This window comes from Triticum dicoccoides, chromosome 5B, assembly GCF_002162155.2.
Source record: "Triticum dicoccoides isolate Atlit2015 ecotype Zavitan chromosome 5B, WEW_v2.0, whole genome shotgun sequence".
In the NCBI taxonomy this organism is placed as follows: Eukaryota; Viridiplantae; Streptophyta; class Magnoliopsida; order Poales; family Poaceae; genus Triticum; species Triticum dicoccoides.
In genome coordinates, this window is record NC_041389.1 from 150,687,510 (window position 1) to 150,707,728 (window position 20,219).

Sequence of the window (20,219 nt, forward strand, 5' to 3'; positions counted from 1 at the left end):
ATCACGTCAAAAAAAATGGTTCTCCAATGCTTCAGATGGACCTCAAACTTTCCTTTTCCCTTTGCTCCTTATTGAATCGACCTCAGGTCGGTCTAACGTGCGAAGAAAGGGCAAAAAAGGGTTAAGGCTGCCGTAGAAAAGGTCCAAACTATACTAGCCAGGGAAAGAAGCGATGCTCTAGGCCTAGGGGTTCGGGTCAAGACACAAGACCAGATCCACCGAATCCGACCAAAATAATGCACTTCCATCGATATAAAGGAGAGAGAGAGAGAGAGAGAGGGGAGAAATGAAAAGCGAAAAGGGGGAGGAGAAAAAGTTGTATAAAAACTCCGCAGCCTCGCCGTCGCTTCTTCCCTGCCAAATTCCAATTCCAACCCGAGAGGGCTCCTGCCCCTATTTGATCCCTCCCCCCTCCCATCCCAGCGCCGTCGCCTCGACCCCCTCCTTCCTCCGCGCTGACCGCCCCGTCGCACCGGCCGCCGCCGCGGCGACATTCATTATCACGTTCGTTCGTTTCTCGGCCTCCAGCTCGGGGCGGCGCCGGGATCGCGGGATCTCGTCGGGGAAGCGAGGTTTGTGCCCGCCCGTATCTGGTTTTCGGTCCTGCACGGCTCGATTTAGGGTTTCCTCGACTGTTCCTGGAATGGTCGCGACGGTGGTTGGTGCCTGGTTCTTAGGAAGGCGGCACCCCCTATTAGTGGCTGCGTTTCGTTGGATCTAGCCTTGGAATGGTAATGGCGCGTGATTAGTATAGCTTTGGTCGCGTAGCCTGTCGTCCTCGTTGTGGAAAGCTTGATTCCTGAAATGTGTGAGAGCAAATGAAAGGTTCGCTTCTTCTTTTGGCGGTGGATGTTGGGATGAATTCATCCACCTGGGACTTATACTCTGAGTAAATCAATCTACTGTTTAAACCTTTTTTTCCTGATCATTTGTTTATGCTCACTTTTATGAATAGGACGCCAGGCTCGTAGCATCTGCTCCCGATCACGGCTTATTTTATGGTGAGTTCATCACTAGCTTTTTATGCGCTCCTTTTTCTCTGTTCTTTTCATGTTGTAGTTAGGTAGCATGTCAAGGAAGATTAGGCGGAGATTATATTAGGTATCGTGCCTAACAGACTCCAAATTTTGGTTTGATGTGATAAACAGGGTGAAGAGGCTCCTGAGTTTCGCGTTGACCCCATCACCTTGGGGTCCAAGGATTGCCAACAGAATGCCATAGTTGTTGGCGATAAGACAGTGAGTCCCTTGAATAAGTCAACGCATATACATATGCTTTCAATTTGATTTTAGATATGTTTGACTGCCACTATTTTCTTGTTCATAGTTGTTGAAGCCATCACCTCTATTATGTTACTTACAAATTAATAAGATTGAGCTTAGAAAGCTGGCAACTGTTTTGGCGATATCACATTGGTTTTGGTAGAGATGTAACAAGAATGTGTTGTGCTAGTATTGGAACATCAAGCAAGATATGCCACCTTTTTTTTTGAGATCAAAAGGAGAGCTGAGCTGTTTGTTTCATTAATAATTATAAAGTTACTGTAGGTATAATATATGGTACCAAATGACCTTCTTGTACTTATCTGGCTCACTGGCTGCACTAACTTACACCTACTGTTTTCCATAATCTTTTCCCATGTGGCTGTAGTGTTTATCATACTAAGGAGCACTCTAAACTATAAAGCTAGATTGTAACTACACTTTCTTTTTTTGCAGTATGTAATTGGCAGAACAGATGATGACTCGAAGTCATCCTTTGGCATTAAAATTCTGGACAAACTAACTCAGACTTGGTATTGTACTTCTCATTTTTGTTCTTGTCCTCCTTATAATTTCCTTGGTTTTTAGTGGATGGTCATTCGACTATTTTTCTTGTGGCAGGATTGTGCCAACAGTACTTGGAGCACAGCCTCCATCCAAGTCACACTCAGCAATTCTTATAAATGAGGAGAAGATATTGGTTGTTGAGAAGGGTGTTTCCTTGAATGATTCCATCTGGTTCCTTGAGGTAAACATTACCTAGATTGACAAAGAATTGCTATCCTTCTTCGTCTGTCTAGTGTTCTTACTTTACAAAATAATAGAGGATGGATTTGTTCATCTTTTTAATGGTGGGCCTGGTGAGCTTCAAGTAAACTTGATACTCTCTCTGGTTGCCTACACAAACTCAGAGTTACAAACTGAAAAACTGGTCTTTTTGGTTTGTGCTATCTCACGATGCAGTGTTGTTTGTTTTGTTATGATGTACTTCGTCTTACTGGCAAGCCAGAACTGTATTAGTGGCATGATGGTAACTGGTATCGTGTCTTAGCCCATCTATTGTTCAGTAAATGTAGATCTCTCTTTCTCTGTGTGTGTAGCACAGGTATAGTAGACTTATATTTTTGCGGGACAATATTTCATGATTATTAATTTTCCTTTTTACAAATTGACCTGTCTGAGCTCACCCTCTTTTTCTTTACATCTCAGATAGATACCCCCTTTGTTAAACAACAGCGGAAAATCAAGGGTTTAGAAGTTGTTTCCTGGAGCAAGGGAGTACTTGGCGTCGCCCAAAAACCCGTTGTGATTAGTGGGCCATCTGGTGTTGGTAAAGGGACGCTAATAGCAAAATTGATGAAAGAGTACCCATCGAAATTTGGGTTCTCTGTTAGCCACACTACAAGGTCTCCAAGGGTGAAGGAAATAGATGGTGTCCACTACCATTTTGCTGGAAGAAGCAAGATGGAACAAGATATAAGTGAGGGGGAATTCCTTGAATTTGCCCATGTTCATGGAAATCTCTATGGGACGAGTATTGAAGCAGTTGAATCTGTTACTGATGAGGGGAAGGTAAAATCACTTCCACTTCTATACTAGTTTCTGAAAGGTGAGTTATTCATCTTTCCATTGCTTTTCATTGAAGAGGTGCATTCTCGACATTGATGTCCAAGGAGCACGATCTGTGAGGGCTTCTTCTCTTGAAGCAATATTCATCTTTGTATGCCCTCCGTCATTCGAGGAACTAGAGAAGCGCCTTCGGGCACGGTATATTTGTAGATTATAGTATTTATGCATTGATAGCCTTAAACTTCTTTGTTTGATAATTCAGTTACAACATTATAAAGTGAAGATATGCTTCATTTACACTCTAGTCAATTGGTTATACAGGGGCACAGAAACGGAGGAGCAAATCCAAAAGCGACTAAGAAATGCTCGTGCTGAGCTTGACCAGTCCAATTCACCAGGTCTTTTTGATCATCTTTTGGTAAATGATAACCTTGAAGCATGCTATGAGAATTTGAAGGTAGTTACACAGCTCACTGGTTACATAAGCTTTCCTTGCCTGGTTTTTTGAATGCAAGGCACTGTCATCGCGTCCTTTTCTTTGTATTAAATTATTATTGCAACCTGCAGAAGATGCTTTCGTTGGATGATGACCACAAAGATTCAGATGGTTGTTGTAAGTTACATGAAACTTCCTATTTACAATGCTTCATTGCGTCAAATTTTAATGTTAAATCTTGCTGTGCTTCAGTCATCGAGGATGGGAAAGCAACCGCATGTTATTCTATCCTGTCCAAAACAGAGTCAGAAGTTTTTTTGCAGTCTGAAACTGGCGAAGTAGTAAAAGGAGCTGCAAGCTTGTAAGTCACCTTGCCCCTTCTTCTATGTATTGCGATGGTATTAACTAATGATATGATTCTTACTCGTGCATGTTCGAACTTTTTAACAGGCTAGCGGTCGACTTATCCTCTCTCACAGGTGGCGCTCCTGGACGAACAAGAGGTCTTAAGATACACTCAATTAACTCAATTGACAACGATCTGAAGGGCATTAGATAACCCAAAACATTCTTACAAACGATGTCGCAGAAGTGTTGACTGATGGATTTTGGATCAATTAGTGAGATATAACAGCTTCAGAAACATATTAGTTAGAGAAAAAGGAAAACATAAGTGGGATTTATTTCCATTTATCATTTGTTCGCCGGAGAGGCGCTTCGTTTGTTCTTTGTACCAGAATGAGGTGAAGTCATGCCAGAGGGATTGTACCTCTTATTGTTGAGGGTTTGTGTACCTTATATTTGTTCAGTGGAACATATGTCGAGGGCCTATCCGAACCATGTTTTGTTTGTCTGCGAGAATGAAGAAATCAGGTGATGTTATAATGTTAGTTCAATTGCTGCAAATGCATTCCTGTTGCTTTAAATCCTAATATGCTGAACCTGTCTTGGTTATCATGAGGAGTTTCAGAACTTGCCTTGTGTGGAAACTATGACCCTGTTCTACACATGTACTCCCTCCGTTTTTGTTTTTATTTATTCCGTATTTGAACTTTGACCCAGGTCAAACTTTGTAAACTTTGATAAGTTTTCTTTGACAATCTGAACTTTCACAAAAAATATATATGAATGAAAATATATTGAATGATGATTTTAATGGTATTGATTTGGTATTGTGGATGTTATTTTTTTTTCCTGTAAACTTGGTCAAAGTTTAGAAGTTTTACCTGAGACAAAGCTAATATATGAAGTTAATACAAACGGAGGGAGTACTACTACTCCCTCCGTCCCATAATGTAAGATGTAGTGTCAAAAAACGTCTTAGAGCATCTCCAGCCGCGCCCCCAACAGGCCCTGCCCAGGCGTTTTCGCCGTGCCGGTGCCGAAAAAACGGCCCAGTCGCCCCCCAGAAGCCCGTTTTTCGCCGGCTCGGGCCGAATTTGGTGCTGGCAGACCCAGGCAGAACCCGACGCCCTGGGGGCGCCTGGGGCGCCGGCACAAGTGAAAAGGCGCGCGTGGGTCTGCTCTGTCGACGAGATGAGCGCCCCTTCCCGCCGTTTCTCCCCACTTTTTCCCCAGTTCCCTCCCATTTTCTCCTATCCTCCCGCCATTCTCTCTCCCGCTCGCCTCCCAGCCGGCCGCCATGCCATCGAAGAAGTACGTCGTTCCCCGCGCCGCGGCGACCGCGACCACCTCCGTCGCCAAGCCGAAGCAGAGGAAGCCGAGGGCGCCGCCGTCAAAGCCGCTGGGCATGACAAACGCCGATTGGAGGGTAGAAGTACAGCGAAGGGAGGCCGTCATCGCCGACCGGCAGAACAGGGCCCTCGCTTTTAAAACATAACATATCCCTCCAAAATACTCTCTTTGTAAAGAATAAGAGCGTTCAGTAGTGATCTAAACATTCTTATATTTTTTCTTTACGGATGGAGTACAAACACAGCAGATATAAATCCATTTGCTTTTGAACCACATCCCTTAAAAGGAGCACTTGTACTCTGCAAACTGGTCACAGATATATACAGGCCACACACAAGTCGTCGCAAAAGCAGAGGCTGCTGTCTCGAGCTAAAATCTGAAGACGTCGGTGCCCACCTCAACTCAACGCACAGGACAGGAGCGAGGAAGAACGTGTATACATGGCATGTGATCCAACAGAGGCCAGGTGTGTGTTCCTGGGAAATGACACATGCCAGCATATCAACTTCCCATAGATTATGAGTTTATGACACTAGGAGTACATTGCAGAAAGCTTATGTAACCAGTGAGCTGTGCAACTAGTACATTCTAGAAATAAATAAATGTAGCAGCCGTATTGGAGAAAGTTCTCTCGAGATGTTAGTTTCAATGTAGCAGTCGTATTGCGCCACCTTTGATCGTTTACCGTGGAAATATGGTCAATTCAACTACATTTTTTTTTCTGATTTGAGGAACTGGAAGTGTGGACTGCCTATATATTAAGAGGGAATAAATAAAGCATTACAATGCTGGGGTTTAGGTGTCCCGCACCAGAATGAAAATGAACGGGTTGGATCCGGTGAAGCCGTGGGTTCGCTTGGGTAACCCCTGTGATGAGAATGATAAAAACATTTTTGCTGCTGCCACCAAGGTGTTGCTTGGCAACGGTATTCGTGCTTCCTTCTGGGAGTCTGCTTGGCTAGATGGCATGAGACCCAAAGACATCGCCCCGAAGATTTTTGACCTATCAAAAAGAAGGGGATGTTCGGTTCAAAAGGCTTTGGATAATAACTTCTGGGTCTCTCAAGTCAAAACAGACGGGATCACCTCCGCTACACACCTGACCGAGTTCGTCAACCTTTGGGAGAAATTATCTGTGGTGCAACTCAATCCCGACGTGGCTGATTCTATCTCTTGGAAGCTTTCTAATGATGGCTCTTACTCTGCGTCCTCGGCCTACAAGGTCCAGTTCCTGGGCTTAGTTGACTCCAACATGCAACAGTTGGTGTGGAAGATCCGGGCTCCCCCCAAATGCAAATTTTTTGCTTGGCTTGTGATCAATAATAGGATATTGACGGCCGACAGGCTCCAACGCCCTGGATGGCCTAACTGTGATCGCTGCCCCTTCTGCAAGCAAGTTCAGGAAACCGCGGCTCACCTCCTTTTTCAATGCCGCTACACGGTTCGAGTTTGAGAAATGATCAAATCTTGGCTTGGCTTGGTTGATGTGAACCCTACGGCTTGGGTGACGGTCCATTCGGTGAAAGACTGGTGGAACCTCATTGACTCCAACGCATCGCAGTCTCGACGGGCGATGATGTCTCTTATTATGTTGATCTCATGGGAAATTTGGAACGAGAGGAACGCACGCGTCTTCCGTAACACCGCGGTGCCGGTTGGGGTTCTTGTTGCAAGAATCAAAGATGTTTCAAAGTGTTGGTGCCTTGCAGGGGCCAAATATTTGAGTACTGTAGTGCCGCGAGAGTGATGTCTTTGTAATTCGGCCTTTGGCCAAAAACTCTAAACCTTTTTCTTAATCAATGAAAGTGGCAAATCTTTTGCCCAGTTTCAAAAAAAAAAACGAACGGGTTCAGAATTGTTTTCAACATCAGAAAGCCAATAATTAGAGAGAGCGGGCTGAAGAATATCTTGCTTGATGAGCTGCAAATCAGCAAATTCATGGAGGGCCTTGTGATCAAAGACTCGTCGATTCCGTTCCTTCCACGTGTTCCAAGCAGTGTAGCTTGCCACGGATTTAACCTTCTTGCCTAAGTTGGAAGCCATGTCGTTCCACCAGTGGTTGATAGAAGTTGCATTCTGAGCGTGGGAGGCAAGTGAAGGTATACCGAAGTCGTCAGCCACAAGGACTCAGAGTGTGAGCATATGGGCATTGGAGGTTTATAAGTCGAAAGGGATTTCATCGTGCTGGTTGCATTGCTCGCTGTGTGGGATGCCTCTTAGTTTTCAGATTTTTGTTGGTGAGGATCCTGCCTCAGCCACAACCACATAAAAAAGGGACACTTGGGCTCAACCTTTGCCGGCCATAATTTGTCAAACTGCAGGTTGGCGAAGGACCCTATGAATTGGCACTGGCAAGGGGGAGCTCCTACCGGGCGCTTCAGGCGCCCGAACCTCTCCCTGGCGCTCGCTACGGCGCCCAGTTGGGCCGGCCCACGAATCGCGCTCAGCAGCGAACACAAAAGCTCGAAAGAAAAATCGGAAAAACATATCTGCAGGTCTCGAACACATGACCTGCGAGTTCACTAGCCAGTCGACCGATCATGCAGGTTGTTATTACTAACAGCGGCAAAAGCATAATAAATAATGTCGCCGCGCTATTCTATTTCATAGATTTTTTTGGAAAAAGATCATGACATTGAAATAGTTCATGGATTTGAAAAATGTTCTTCATTTTGGAAGAAAATTACGAAACCCTGAAAAAAGTTCATTGGTTTCTGAAAAAGGTTCATCAAATTTGAAAAAAACATTTATTGGTTTTGAAAAACGTTCATCAAAATTGAAAAAAAAGTTAATGGATTTTCAAATAATGTTCATCGAACATGAAAATAGTTCACCAAATTTGAAAAAAAAGTTCATCGAAATTGAAAAAAGTTAATAAATTTTTAAGAAAAGTTCAAAAATTTTGAAAAAGTTTATCGCATTTGAAAAAAAGTTCATCGGATTTGAAACAAGTTCATCGAATTTGAAAAAAGGTTCATCAATTTTGAAGAAAAAAGTTCACGAATTTCAAGCAAAAACATTCAAAAAAGAGATGAACAAGAAAATGGAAAAACAGAAAACAAAAAACGAAAAAGGAAAAAAGAAAAAGGAAAAAGGAAAAGAGGAAAGAAAAAGGAAAAAGGAAAAGAGGAAAGAGGAAAGAATAGATAAGAAAAAGCCGAAAAAGATGTTAGTTGACAGATCAGCAAATTGGCGTGATGGTTAGCGATGCTTTGCTTGACAGGGAGGTCGCCGGTTCGATCCTGTGTGTGGACATCTTTTTAGGCGCTTAGGAAATAGGAGATGGGCCGGCCTAGCGGGGGCGGTGCAGGCATCCGTTTGCAAAATACACATTAACCTGCAGCGTCAAATAGGATTCACCCTAGTAATGAAGTAAATAACATACAATTACCACAATTTAGGCTAGGGTTTTAGAAAACCACCACTTTTTAAAAAATTCCAATATACTACCACAACTTTGCTTCGCTGTTTCAAAATACTACCATGTTGCACTGATGATCTTGTTGGTTAAATTTAAGCGTGATCATGGCATATGTGGCCCACTCGTCAGGCTGGTGTGGCTTACAGGTTAAGTCTGTTAAACTGAACCGTTATGACAAATGAGGCCCACTTTTTATTTGAAATGGAGGATCACCTTCAACCTCTACATAAGAATGATGCATACAACCATATTATTAAGAAAAGTATTTGAAAGGTCAGCGGTCCAGTACAAGCTCGCTAGGAGCTAAAAAGGTTTAAAAAAGGTAAAACTTGCCACAATCGGCAAAAATAGAACGAGATGACTAAACACCTAGTCTATTATTGGACCGCAATCCAAACCGGTTGTAGATATCTCGAGCTACCATCTCCCACCAGGAAGACCCAATAACCAAAGGCTCCTTGGATTCCGCAGGAGTGAGTAACGACCATGTATGGATCTAAGTAGTGGTCCTGTAGATAACCCGCAAAAGATTTATACGAGTTTGTCTGTTAAAAACCATATCATTTCTACATTTCCATATAGCCCAAAGTAATGTGCATACTCCTATCCGAATATGCCTCACAGTATTTGACTCTACTCCATTTAGCCATGTCCCAAATAACAAGTGAATACTATTTGGAGGGGCGATATTAAAGGCTATATGAATTGAACGCCATAATAGTTTGGCGGGCGAACAATCGAGAAAGAGATGTTTAATATTTTCATCTTGATCACAAAAGCAACATCGTTGACTACCCTCCCAACTTCACTTTGCCAAGTTATCCTCAGTCAGAATCACCTCCTTATGAACAAACCATATGAAGACATTGATTCCTAAAGTCACTTTAATCTTCCAAATATGTATCGATTTCGGAATTGGACCAGAGTCAATTAAATCTACATACATATATTTCACTGAGAAGATTCCGTTTACAGATAGTCTTTAGTGAATAGTATCTGACTTATCAGAGAGGTGAATGTCCGTCAACCTATACACTAGATGTAGCCATTCGTACCATCGGTCTCCTACTAAAGATCTCCGAAATTGAATGTTTTGAGTAGATTGTACACTGCAGCAACATAAGCCACCTTGCACTATACAATATTATACAGAGACGGACCGGGTTAGTTTGGATGGTGCCTGGGTTCCATACCAGGCAAAAATTGATGCCTAGATGTAGCCCAAAAATGCAATTATTTCTGCCTGGCCAGGCACAGTGCGTATGTGGTGTTTGCTTGCTGTCCAGGCCTGAGAAAGCTAGTACTATGCTTTATGTTGCAATGGCACAGATTCCAATAAAAAGGGCATTGTGGAACATGTGATTAAAATAAAGAACTACAAGATTAGCAAGAGAAAAGAAGCTGCCTGGTGCCCACGCGTCCATTTTTGGTTGCCTGGGCTTGGTGCTTGGTGCCTAGACTAGGGAGCAACCCAGGCGTGCTATCGTGTGGGAGAAAACCAGGGTAGCAACCAAACAAACTCCAGGCATACTTCAGACAGATGTCCAGGCCAGCCTAGTGCTGCTCAGGACACAATCCAAACTGGCCTAGATATTGTGTGGCTAAAAGCGTCTCCCCTAACCAAGTATCCTCCTAGAATCTAGTTGAATTACCATTTCCAATGATGAACTTAGTCCTATGGAAGATGGCTGCTTTCGTTCTCCTTAGCCCCTTCCAGAAAGGTGAATCATTGGATTTAACGGTGACCTGGGCCAAGGTCTTAGATTGATTGTAGGTACTTATTACGCAAAATTTGCACCCACGTGCCTTCGGTCTCTGCTGAAAACCTCTACAACCATTTACTAAGCAGACATCTATTCTTTACTTCTAAATTCTCAATCCTGAGCCCACCCTGGTCCTTCGGTCTACAAATGATATCCCACTTAGTAAGCCTATACTTTCTCTTTATTTCATCGCATTGGCAAAAAATCGTGATCAGTAGAAATCTAACCTTTTTCATACCCCTATGGGTACTTGAAAGAAAGACAAGAGGAATATCGGCATATTCGTTAGCTGAGTTTATCAGTACCAACCGACCACTATAAGACATAAGCTTACCCTTCCAGCAGTTTAGTTTTTTTTTCAAATCAATGTTCAATACACTTCCACTCCTTGTTAAAAAGCTTGCGATGGTGAATTGGTATGCCTAGATAACTAAATGGTAGGGTACCCATTTCACATCCGAACAATTGTCTATAAGCATCTTGTTCATCTTTGGATCTCCCAAAACAAAACAATTCACTTTTGTTAAAATTAATCTTCAATCCCTTGTTCAAAAAGGCATGTCATGAGCTTCATATTTCTGGCCTTTGCCAGATCATGTTCCATGAAAATTATAGTGTCGTCAGCGTATTGTAGTATGGACACCCCACCATCCACAATATGTGGTACTAGTCCTCCTACTTGGTCGTCCTCTTTAGCTCTACCTATGAGAATTGCCAACATATCTGCCACTATGTAGAACAAGATAGGAGACATCAGGTCCCCCGGTCTTAGACCCTTTTGCATTTGGAAGTAATGACCTATACCATCATTCACTTTATCCTGATACTGCCTTTTTTTTTACAAATGAATCAATCTGTTTCCTTCAGGAATCGTCGAATCCCTTCATACATAAGGCTTGTTGGAGGAATGTCCATTTAACCTTATTGTACGCTTTGTCGAAATCCAGCATGAAGACCACTCAATCTAGTTTCTTTGAGTGGATTTCATGTTGGAGAACCACACCTTCTAGCATGTTTCTGATTGACACGAAGGTCGTCTGAGTTGGTTGCACCACATTATGTGCAATCCACGTCACACGGTTTGTACCAACTTTAGTATAAAATTTAAAGCTCACATTGAGCAGACATATCGGTCTGAACTGGTCAATACGCACTGCCTCCTTCTTCTTTGGTAACAGCGTTATTGTTCCAAAGTTTAGGTGGAATAGTTGAAGTTGGCCATTAAACAAGTCATGGAACATTGTTACGAGGTCACTGTCGGTGTCAAAACCGGCGGATCTCGGGTAGGGGGTCCCGAACTGTGCGCCTAGGCGGATGGTAATAGGAGACAAGGGACACGATGTTTTTACCCAGGTTCGGGCCCTCTCGATGGAGGTAAAACCCTACTCCTGCTTGATTGATATTGACGATATGGGTAGTACAAGAGTGGATCTACCACGAGATCAAGGAGGCTAAACCCTAGAAGCTAGCCTATGGTATGATTGTTGTTCGTCCTACGGACTAAAACCCTCCGGTTTATATAGACACCGAAGAGGGCTAGGGTTACACAGAGTCGGTTACAATGGCAGGAGATCTACATATCCGTATTGCCAAGCTTGCCTTCCACGCCAAGGAAAGTCCCATCCGGACACGGGACGAAGTCTTCAATCTTGTATCTTCATAATCTTGGAGTCCGGCCAATGATGATAGTTCGGCTGTCCGGACACCCCCTAGTCCAGGACTCCCTCAGTAGCCCCTGAACCAGGCTTCAATGACGATGAGTCCGGCGCGCATATTGTCTTCGACATTGCAAGGCGGGTTCCTCCTCCGAATAATTCGTAGAAGATTGTGAACGCCAGGATAGTGTCCGGCTAAATTCCACATACCACCGTAGAGAGAATAATATTTACGCAAGTCCAATCTGCTGACGTATTTTGTGGCGTGACGTCACACCACAACCAAGCCTTTATTCGAATCATTTTTATTATTCCACCTCCGCGCGTTTAGCGAAGCTGTTTCCTTGGCACGTCTTGTTGAAGCAGAGATCGTGTCCCCTTATTCCGGGATTCTCATCAATACGGACGTGGGTAACCCAACCGCACCATTGATTGTGGCGCTTGGGAGATAAGCGAGTTTTACCAGGCTGGTGGGGACGCATAGTTTCATCTGCCCATATATAAGGGGATAAGGATCCACCTTTCTACCTACGCCTTCTTCCTCCTTTACTTATCCATCTCCGCGCACTCGAGCTCCAGCGCCCAAGTCTGCACATCTCACCTCAACCTTCTCCAGCCATGTCCGGAGCGGGAGGCAAGTGGATGGCCTCCTCCGTTACGGAGGGGCACATCAATAAGCTGCGCAACGCCGGATATTTGTCCAGCGACATTGCGCACTGGCTCCCCGACGAGGGGCAGCTCATCCCCACCCCCAGGCCCCATGAGAGGGTGGTATTCCTTCCCCATTTCCTCCGCGGACTGGGCTTCCCACTACACCCCTTTGTCCGGGGGATCATGTTCTACTACGGCCTGGATTTCCATGATCTGGCCCCGAATTTCATCCTCAACATCTCGGCGTTTATCGTCGTGTGCGAGGCCTTCCTCTGCATCCAGCCCCACTTAGGCTTGTGGCTAAAGACCTTCAATGTCAAGCCGAAGGTTGTGAAGGGCAGCCAAGCGGAGTGCGGAGGCGCCATGGTGGGCAAGATGCCCAACGTTACTTGGCTCGAGGGCGCCTTTGTGGAAACCATCAAAGGGTGGCAATCGGGGTGGTTCTACATCACCGAGCCGCGTGACCCTGAATGGGCAGCGGCCCCCGAATTCAGATCTGGCATCCCCATGCGGCTCACTTCCTGGAAAGAGAAGGGCCTGCTGTGGGGTAATTCGGAAGAGCTGACCGGACTTCAATCCTGTCTCCAAACCCTGGTGAACAAGAAGCTCAAGCTTGTCAACGTAATCCAGGTCATGCTCATCCGCCGGATTCTCCCCTGCCAACAGCGGGACTTCAACTTGTGGGAGTTCGATCCGGCACAGCACCAGACCTTGAGCGGGCTCTTCGACACTACGTACGAAGAGGCCTGGAGGGTGCTGTTCAAGGGCGCCGAGGCTCCCGCATCCGCTACCGAAGATCGCGGATTCAGCTCGCAGCGTCCGGCTGGCGAGGTAAGCCATGTTATCCTTTATGGGATACTTGCTTTTCATAGTTTGACTCTATGTGGGATCTAAACTCCTAATACCTTTAACAGGCATGGCAGGAGACATCCGGACAGGTTAACTGTCCAGGCCCCCTTCCAGAAGACCCAGCGGACGCCCGTTTAACAGGGCTGCTGGTCCCGGCGCCTTACGTGGTGCCAGAGAAGAAGGCCAAGAAGAAGGCCACGGGAACTCGGAGGAGTTCCCGACGTCAGGTGTTATCGGATTCATCGTCCGATGACTCCGAGGCGGACTCCTCCCACAAGGACGAGGATGAGAAGAAAGAGGCCTCTCCCCCAGCGGGGGGAGAGAAGAAGAGGAAGGCCTCCCCAATGAGGGAGGCCGAAAGGTCCAAGAAGGGAAGGACCCTTCCCCCGGACTGTTCTGCCAACGCCGGCGACGACAACGAGGAGTGGCCCTCAAGGGCCAAGCCCCTGGCAAGATCGTAAGTATCCAGACTCCTGAATAACTCATAATTTTCTTTTTGTCGCATAGCATCTTTTAATGCTGCATACAACCCTGTAGTCCGCCCAAGGATGATCTTCCCGCTTCGTCGAGCGGGTCCTTGGGCACGTCGGATGTGAATAGCACTTCACTTCCGTCTGCCTCCTCCTCCTGCGATGCTGACGACGGCGAGGTGGGATCCCGGAAAGGGACCCACCAGGAAGAGGAGGCCCCGGAGGTGCCGCAGGGCAACCTCCCGGACTTCGGACCGGACTCCGCACCGGAACCTTCGGTGGTTCCGGAGTCCGGCGGGCGGCCCCTTCGTAAGAAGGGCAAGATTGTGACGCCGGCGGCCTCCGTCCAACCGGAGGCGCCGGATAACTTGCTGGAGGTGCTCAACGGCGCTTCCATTGAAGAGGAACACTGCACTGTCATGAGTGTGGTGATTCAGAAGGTTCAGCTCGCCAAGAGCGGGCTGACCGAAGCCTGCAGCAGCCTTCTAACAGGCTTTGAGGTAAGAATTTTAAGATATGTAATATAATACCGCATAGATAGTAGCCCCTGATGCTCGGTTCAGTGTTTGGAAAGAAAAGCCGGACTGAGGATATAAAAAGATATACGCAGGAGTCTTAAAAATATGTCAATATGGGAATGCAGGCTGCGCTACTGACCTCTGCCGGACTGACTGCGGAGGTCAATACCTTGAAGCAGAGCCTCGAGCGGTCCGAGAGCGAGATCGGCCGTGCCAAGAAGCAGCTCGAGGACAAGGAAGGTGAGTAACACCTTATTACAGTTGTACCTTACAGAAAAGGATTTGGTTGCAAGAGAAATGACAAGGATAATGTGGGTACTCCAGGGGCTACGAATGAGGTGGCGACCCTGAAGGAGGCGGTGTCCGCGGCCGAACGCAATGCGACCATGGAATGCGCCGAGCGAGAGAAGCAGGAGGCGCGGGTGGCGGAGGTACGACAAGAGCTCCAGGCTCTCGTGGAAAAACACGAGAGTTTGGAGCATGACTCGAAGACTCGAGAGTTCGAGCTTGTGTCGGCTCTTGAGAGTGCCAAAAGCCGCTAAGGCCGAAGCCCACAAGGCCCTCCAGAAAATCGAGGCATTGAAGAAAATAGCGGCGGGTAAGGCATTCTTCATGCAAAGCAAGCATGTAGAAGTGAATTACCTGTTACTTACCCGAATTCGGAGCTCTCCAGGAGCGTTCGCAGATCTGCCCTGTAGCGTGTCTGATGCTGCCGCTTTCTACAGAGCCGAGGAGGGGAGCTCGACGGAGAAGGTGTTCTGGTCTCAGTATGCTGAGACCGGACATCCGGTGCCCCTTAGCGACCAGCTGAAGCAGCTGGTCGAGCTCCACAAGGTGGCCGAACAGGCCATGAAGGGCCTCATAGTTTGGCTGTGGCCCAAAGAGGCCATGCTTGGGAGCTACTTCGTCCTGGTGCGGCGGCTGGTGGATGCTTGTTCGTGGGTTGAAGTCATCAAGCATTCCGCCTGCATTGAAGGTGCCCGTTGGGCCCTTGCCCGTGCTAAAGTGCACTGGGGCAAGATGGATGCTGAGAAGCTTGTGATGAACGCGCCACCGCCGGGCAAGGAGTATCGCACACCCGAGATGTATTATAAGGGTGTCCTGAAGGGTGCCCGCATTATTGCGGGTGAGTGCTCCAAAGATGTAATATTTGAGTAGACTCGCATTTTGTTATCCTGTGCGCTGAAAACTTTGTTCATATGCGCTAAGCAACGCTTGTTAATTTAAAATATTACCTTCTGTGCGGCCGTTTATCAAATCTGAGAGATGGCAAGTCGTCGGCTTCAGCCCCCATGCCACGAGTGCTGGGGTGTTCGGGATAAACTTGAGCGCTCTCGTTCCCATTTTTGGGTCCATCTAGGGAGGCGCTCAACACAACGAACGAGGCAACCGGACTTATAATGCTTGAACACTCTCACTTAGCCATAGAATTCTATAATTTTAAATTTCGGCGAAGCCCCTAGTGTTCGGAAGGCCGAATTCGGGGCACTATCCACGCCTGGGCCGGACAAAGCCGGTTCCTCGCTCTAAGCGGCATAAGTCTTTAGGGACTCGAAAAAACCACTCGAACAGCGACCGGCTCTCGCCCCATCATGACGGTCAGTTTTAGCTTTCTCCACTGAGGTGCTCGCCCAGCTCAACTGGGGCACAATCGCAGTGGTTCTCCCAGCGCTACCTTAGCCGATATAACGGAACGTAAGGTACCAAAACATGGGAGCCGGGCAAACCCAACTATTGACCCAAGACATGATTCGGAGCCGATGCATATAATGCTATAAGTTCGGGGTGCCGCACTTGTGAAAGTGTTTGGACTTATCACACCATAATGTGGGGAACTTAAGCCCCTGGTGTATTTAGCCGTACCAAAATGTACGGATGCAACATGTCATAAATGAACATATGTATAAGAAAGGAATGCAATTATAGGCAAAAAGTGATGCATTGTTTATTCAAAAAATACTGCCATGAATGCAGAACGATACAAATAGTGCGATAAGCAAGGGGTGGAACTATTTAGCATGTCCCCCTCCAGGGGTAGGCTGCGGAATGATGTATAAAACAGGTATAATGCTCGTAATGGAGACCACCTGGATACTCGTCGTAGCTTTTCTCCTTCCCTGGCTATTCAATCGTGAGTTCGGTAGGTCCACTGCCGGACAGGGCCTCTGGTAAATGGAGTCCTGAGGATAAGAAAAAGGAAAGAAAAAGGATGACATACTTGGAAGCCCCTGGTGTGGTTGAGCCGCACTCTGGGCCTGCCGTGGTCGTGCCCCTCCCCCCTATGCCCATGGTATCTCCAGAGCGTAGTGATGTACGCGGGGTACTGGTTTTGCAACTTTGCAAGGGCTGGGGTTGGGGCCGCATTGCTATGCGTGCTCGGAACGTGCCAGGTGGTCTTGTTGTAGGTTACTCCGGGCGCGCTTAGCAGTGTCCGATCGCTTAACGGCCGGACTCGAGAATTGCCTTAAGAGGCTGCTCTGCACTTCTGCCGCGAGAGCTGCTGTATGTTCCTCCGTTCGGAGGGAGCGTTCAGTGTTTCCGTTGACCATGATGACTCCTCGAGGGCCTGACATCTTGAGCTTGAGATATGCGTAGTGCGGCACCGCATTGAATTTTGCAAACGCGGTTCGTCCGAGCAGTGCATGATAGCCGCTGCAGAACGGAACTATGTCGAAGATTAACTCCTTGCTTCGGAAGTTATCCGGGGATCCGAAGACCACTTCCAGTGTAACTGAGCCTGTACAATTGGCCTCTACACCTGGTATGACGCCTTTGAAGGTCGTCTTTGTGGGTTTAATCCTTGAGGGGTCTATGCCCATCTTGCACACTGTATCCTGATAAAGCAGGTTCAGGCTGCTGCCGCCGTCCATCAGGACTCTAGTGAGGTGAAACCCATCAACGATTGGGTCTAGAACCAATGAGGCAAACCCGCCATGGCGGATGCTGGTGGGGTGGTCCCTTCGATCAAAAGTTATCGGGCAGGAGGACCATGGGTTGAACTTTGGGGCGACTGGCTCCATCGCATATACGTCCCTGAGTGCACGCTTCCGCTCCCTTTTGGGTATGTGGGTTGCGTATATCATGTTCACCGTCCGCACTTGTGGGGGGAAACCCTTCTGTCCTCTATTGTTCAGCGGCTGGGTCTCTTCCTCGTCATCGCTATGCAGACCCTTGTCATTGTTTTCGGCAATTAACTTGCCTGCCTGCTTGAATACCCAACAATCCCTGTTGGTGTGATTAGCTGCCTTTTCGGGGGTGCCGTGTATCTGGCACGAGCGGTCGAGTATTCGGTCCAAATTGGATGGACCCGGAGTAGTTCTTTTGAATGAATTTTTCCGCTGACCAGGTTTGGAGCCTCTGAATCCGGCGTTGACTGCCGTATCCTCAGTATTATCGCCGTTAATGCGGCATTTTTGCTTGTTGTGACGTGACCTGCCATTGCGGTCCTTGGTATCCGGACTGCCAGGATTTTTGTTGAGGTTGTTACTGTGGGCTAGCTAGCTGTCCTCTCCCGCGCAGAAGCGGGTCATCAGTGATGTGAGGGCTGCCATGGATTTCGGCTTTTCCTGTCCTAGGTGCGGGAAAGCCACTCGTCGCAGATGTTATGTTTGAAGGCTGCGAGTGCCTCTGCATTCGGACAATCGATGATTTGATTTTTCTTGGTTAAGAACCGTGTCCAGAATTGTCTGGCCGATTCGTCTGGCTGCTGAATTATGTGGCTTAGGTCATCAGCGTCTGGTGGTCGCACATATGTGCCTTGGAAGTTATCAAGGAATGCGGCTTCCAGGTCCTCCCAACACCCAATTGATTCTGCTGGCAGGCTATTAAGCCAATGCCGAGCTGGGCCTTTAAGCTTGAGTGGGAGGTATTTGATGGCGTGAAGATCGTCGCCGTGGGCCATGTGGATATGAAGGAGATAGTCTTCGATCCAAACCGCGGGGTCTGTTGTGCCATCATAGGATTCAATGTTCACAGGTTTGAACCCTTCGGGGATTTGATGATCCATTACTTCATCTGTGAAGCATAGTGGGTGTGCGGCGCCTCTATATTGGGCTATATCACGATGTAGCTCAAGCGAGCTTTGTCTACTATGTTCGGCCCGGCCGGAGTTGCTATATCCAGCGCGACGGTCATCATCGCGCATCGTGGGGCGCCCACGCGATCCGTAGATCGATCTTGATTGTCTTGCCTTATCCTCCAATATGTCTCGCAAGTCCGACGCATTCTCCCGTGGCTTTGTACTTTTCGAGCGATGCCAGGGTACGACTTTAGTGGAGGGTCTAGAGGCCTCTCTGTCTCGGCCATGAGGTGGCCGGTCGGCCGTATTGTGCATTGGTGATGTGGGTTTATATGCTTCCTCCTCTAATCGGGGCAGCAACTTGCGTTTAGGGTAGCTTTTGGAGGGGCGTTCGAGTTCATGCTCTTCGGCCGCAAGGACTTTGGTTCATCTGTCGGCTAGCAGATCTTGATCAGCTCTAAGCTATTGCTGCTTTTTCTTGAGACTGCTTGCTGTGGCCATAAGCCTGCGCTTAGAACGCTCTTGTTCGACGGGATCCTCAGGTACGACGAATTCGTCGTCGTCGAGGCTTGCCTCGTCTCTGGATGGAGGCATGTAATTATCGTCCTCTACCTCTTCGTCTGCCGCTCTCTCGTGAGGGCTGGCTTCTCCGTCCTCCTGTGCTGAATCTTGCTGGAGGGGGTTGTCTTCGGCACTGTCCGGGGTGTTATTGTCTCCGATGCCGGAATCTCCATTCTTGCTGTGGCGGGATTTAGAGCGGTGCCGCTGACGCCGGCGCTTAGGCTGTTTCTTGGAGGGGTCTTCCTCCGCTGTTCCCTCGCCATTCCCATCCTTTGGGATGTCCACCATGTATATGTCGTATGACGAGGTGGCTTTCCAGTGCCCAGTAGGCGCTGGTTCCTAGTCGTCTCCATCATCGTCGTCCATACCGTCGATGTCTTCGGAGTCGAAGTCTAGCATGTCGGTTAAGTCATCGACAGTGGCTACGAAGTGGGTGGTGGGTGGGCTTTGAATTTCTTCGTCGTCCGCATCCCAACCGTCCTGGCCATAGTCCGACCAAGGCTCTCCTGACAAAGATAGACACTTTAGCGAATTCAGGATGTCGCCAAAAGGCGAGTGCTGAAAGATGTCTGTAGCGGTGAACTCCATGATCGGCGCCCAATCGGATTCGATTGGTAGGGGCGCGGGAGGTTCGGAGCCCGGCGAGGAGTCCGGCACCTCGGAGTCACGAGCTTCACAAGGGACAGGGTCGGTATTCGGCTCCATCGCCGTAAAGGTAGCAGCCCCCGAGGCGGTGTCTAGCCACCCATCGTTGATCGGCGCAGTCGGCTCCGAGTTAAGGGTCGGAGCGGACTCTTGTGCGGCCTCCAGGGCACCGCCCGGCAGCAGAGCTAGATCATGCCCATCGTGACAGTGCGGCGCGCTCGGCTATGGCTCGAATCCGTCGAAGATCAAGTCTCAGCGGATGTCGACCGTGAAGTTCAAACTTCCAAATCTGACCTGATGGCCAGGGGCGTAGCTTTTAATCTGCTCCAGATGGCCAAGCGAATCAGCCCGCAGTGCAAAGCCGCCGAATACGAAGATCTGTCCGGGGAGAAAAGTCTCACCCTGGACCGTGTTGTTGTTGATGATCGAAGGAGCCATCGGGCCTATAGTTGACGACACAGAGGAACTCTCAATGAAAGCACCAATGTCGGTGTCAAAACCGGCGGATCTCGGGTAGGGGGTCCCGAACTGTGCGTCTAGGCGGATGGTAACAGGAGACAAGGGACACGATGTTTTTACCCAGGTTCGGGCCCTCTCGATGGAGGTAAAACCCTACTCCTGCTTGATTGATATTGATGATATGGGTAGTACAAGAGTGGATCTACCACGAGATCAAGGAGGCTAAACCCTAGAAGCTAGCCTATGG

The 20,219-nt window shown here is 47.7% G+C and overlaps 1 protein-coding gene across 1 annotated transcript; it reads left to right on the forward strand.

Annotated features, from left to right (window-relative positions):
- The first annotated feature begins 299 nt into the window (after window positions 1–299).
- Window positions 300–4,157, forward strand: LOC119307931 (guanylate kinase 1-like). The gene is made up of 11 exons (XM_037584028.1): window positions 300–572; window positions 956–1,001; window positions 1,149–1,238; window positions 1,719–1,795; window positions 1,884–2,010; window positions 2,472–2,834; window positions 2,908–3,029; window positions 3,153–3,288; window positions 3,399–3,444; window positions 3,520–3,628; window positions 3,718–4,157. Exons 2-11 carry the CDS (start codon window positions 999–1,001, stop codon window positions 3,824–3,826), a joined length of 1,182 nt encoding a protein of 393 aa, XP_037439925.1. The 5' UTR covers window positions 300–572; window positions 956–998; the 3' UTR covers window positions 3,827–4,157.
- The last annotated feature ends 16,062 nt before the right edge of the window (window positions 4,158–20,219 follow it).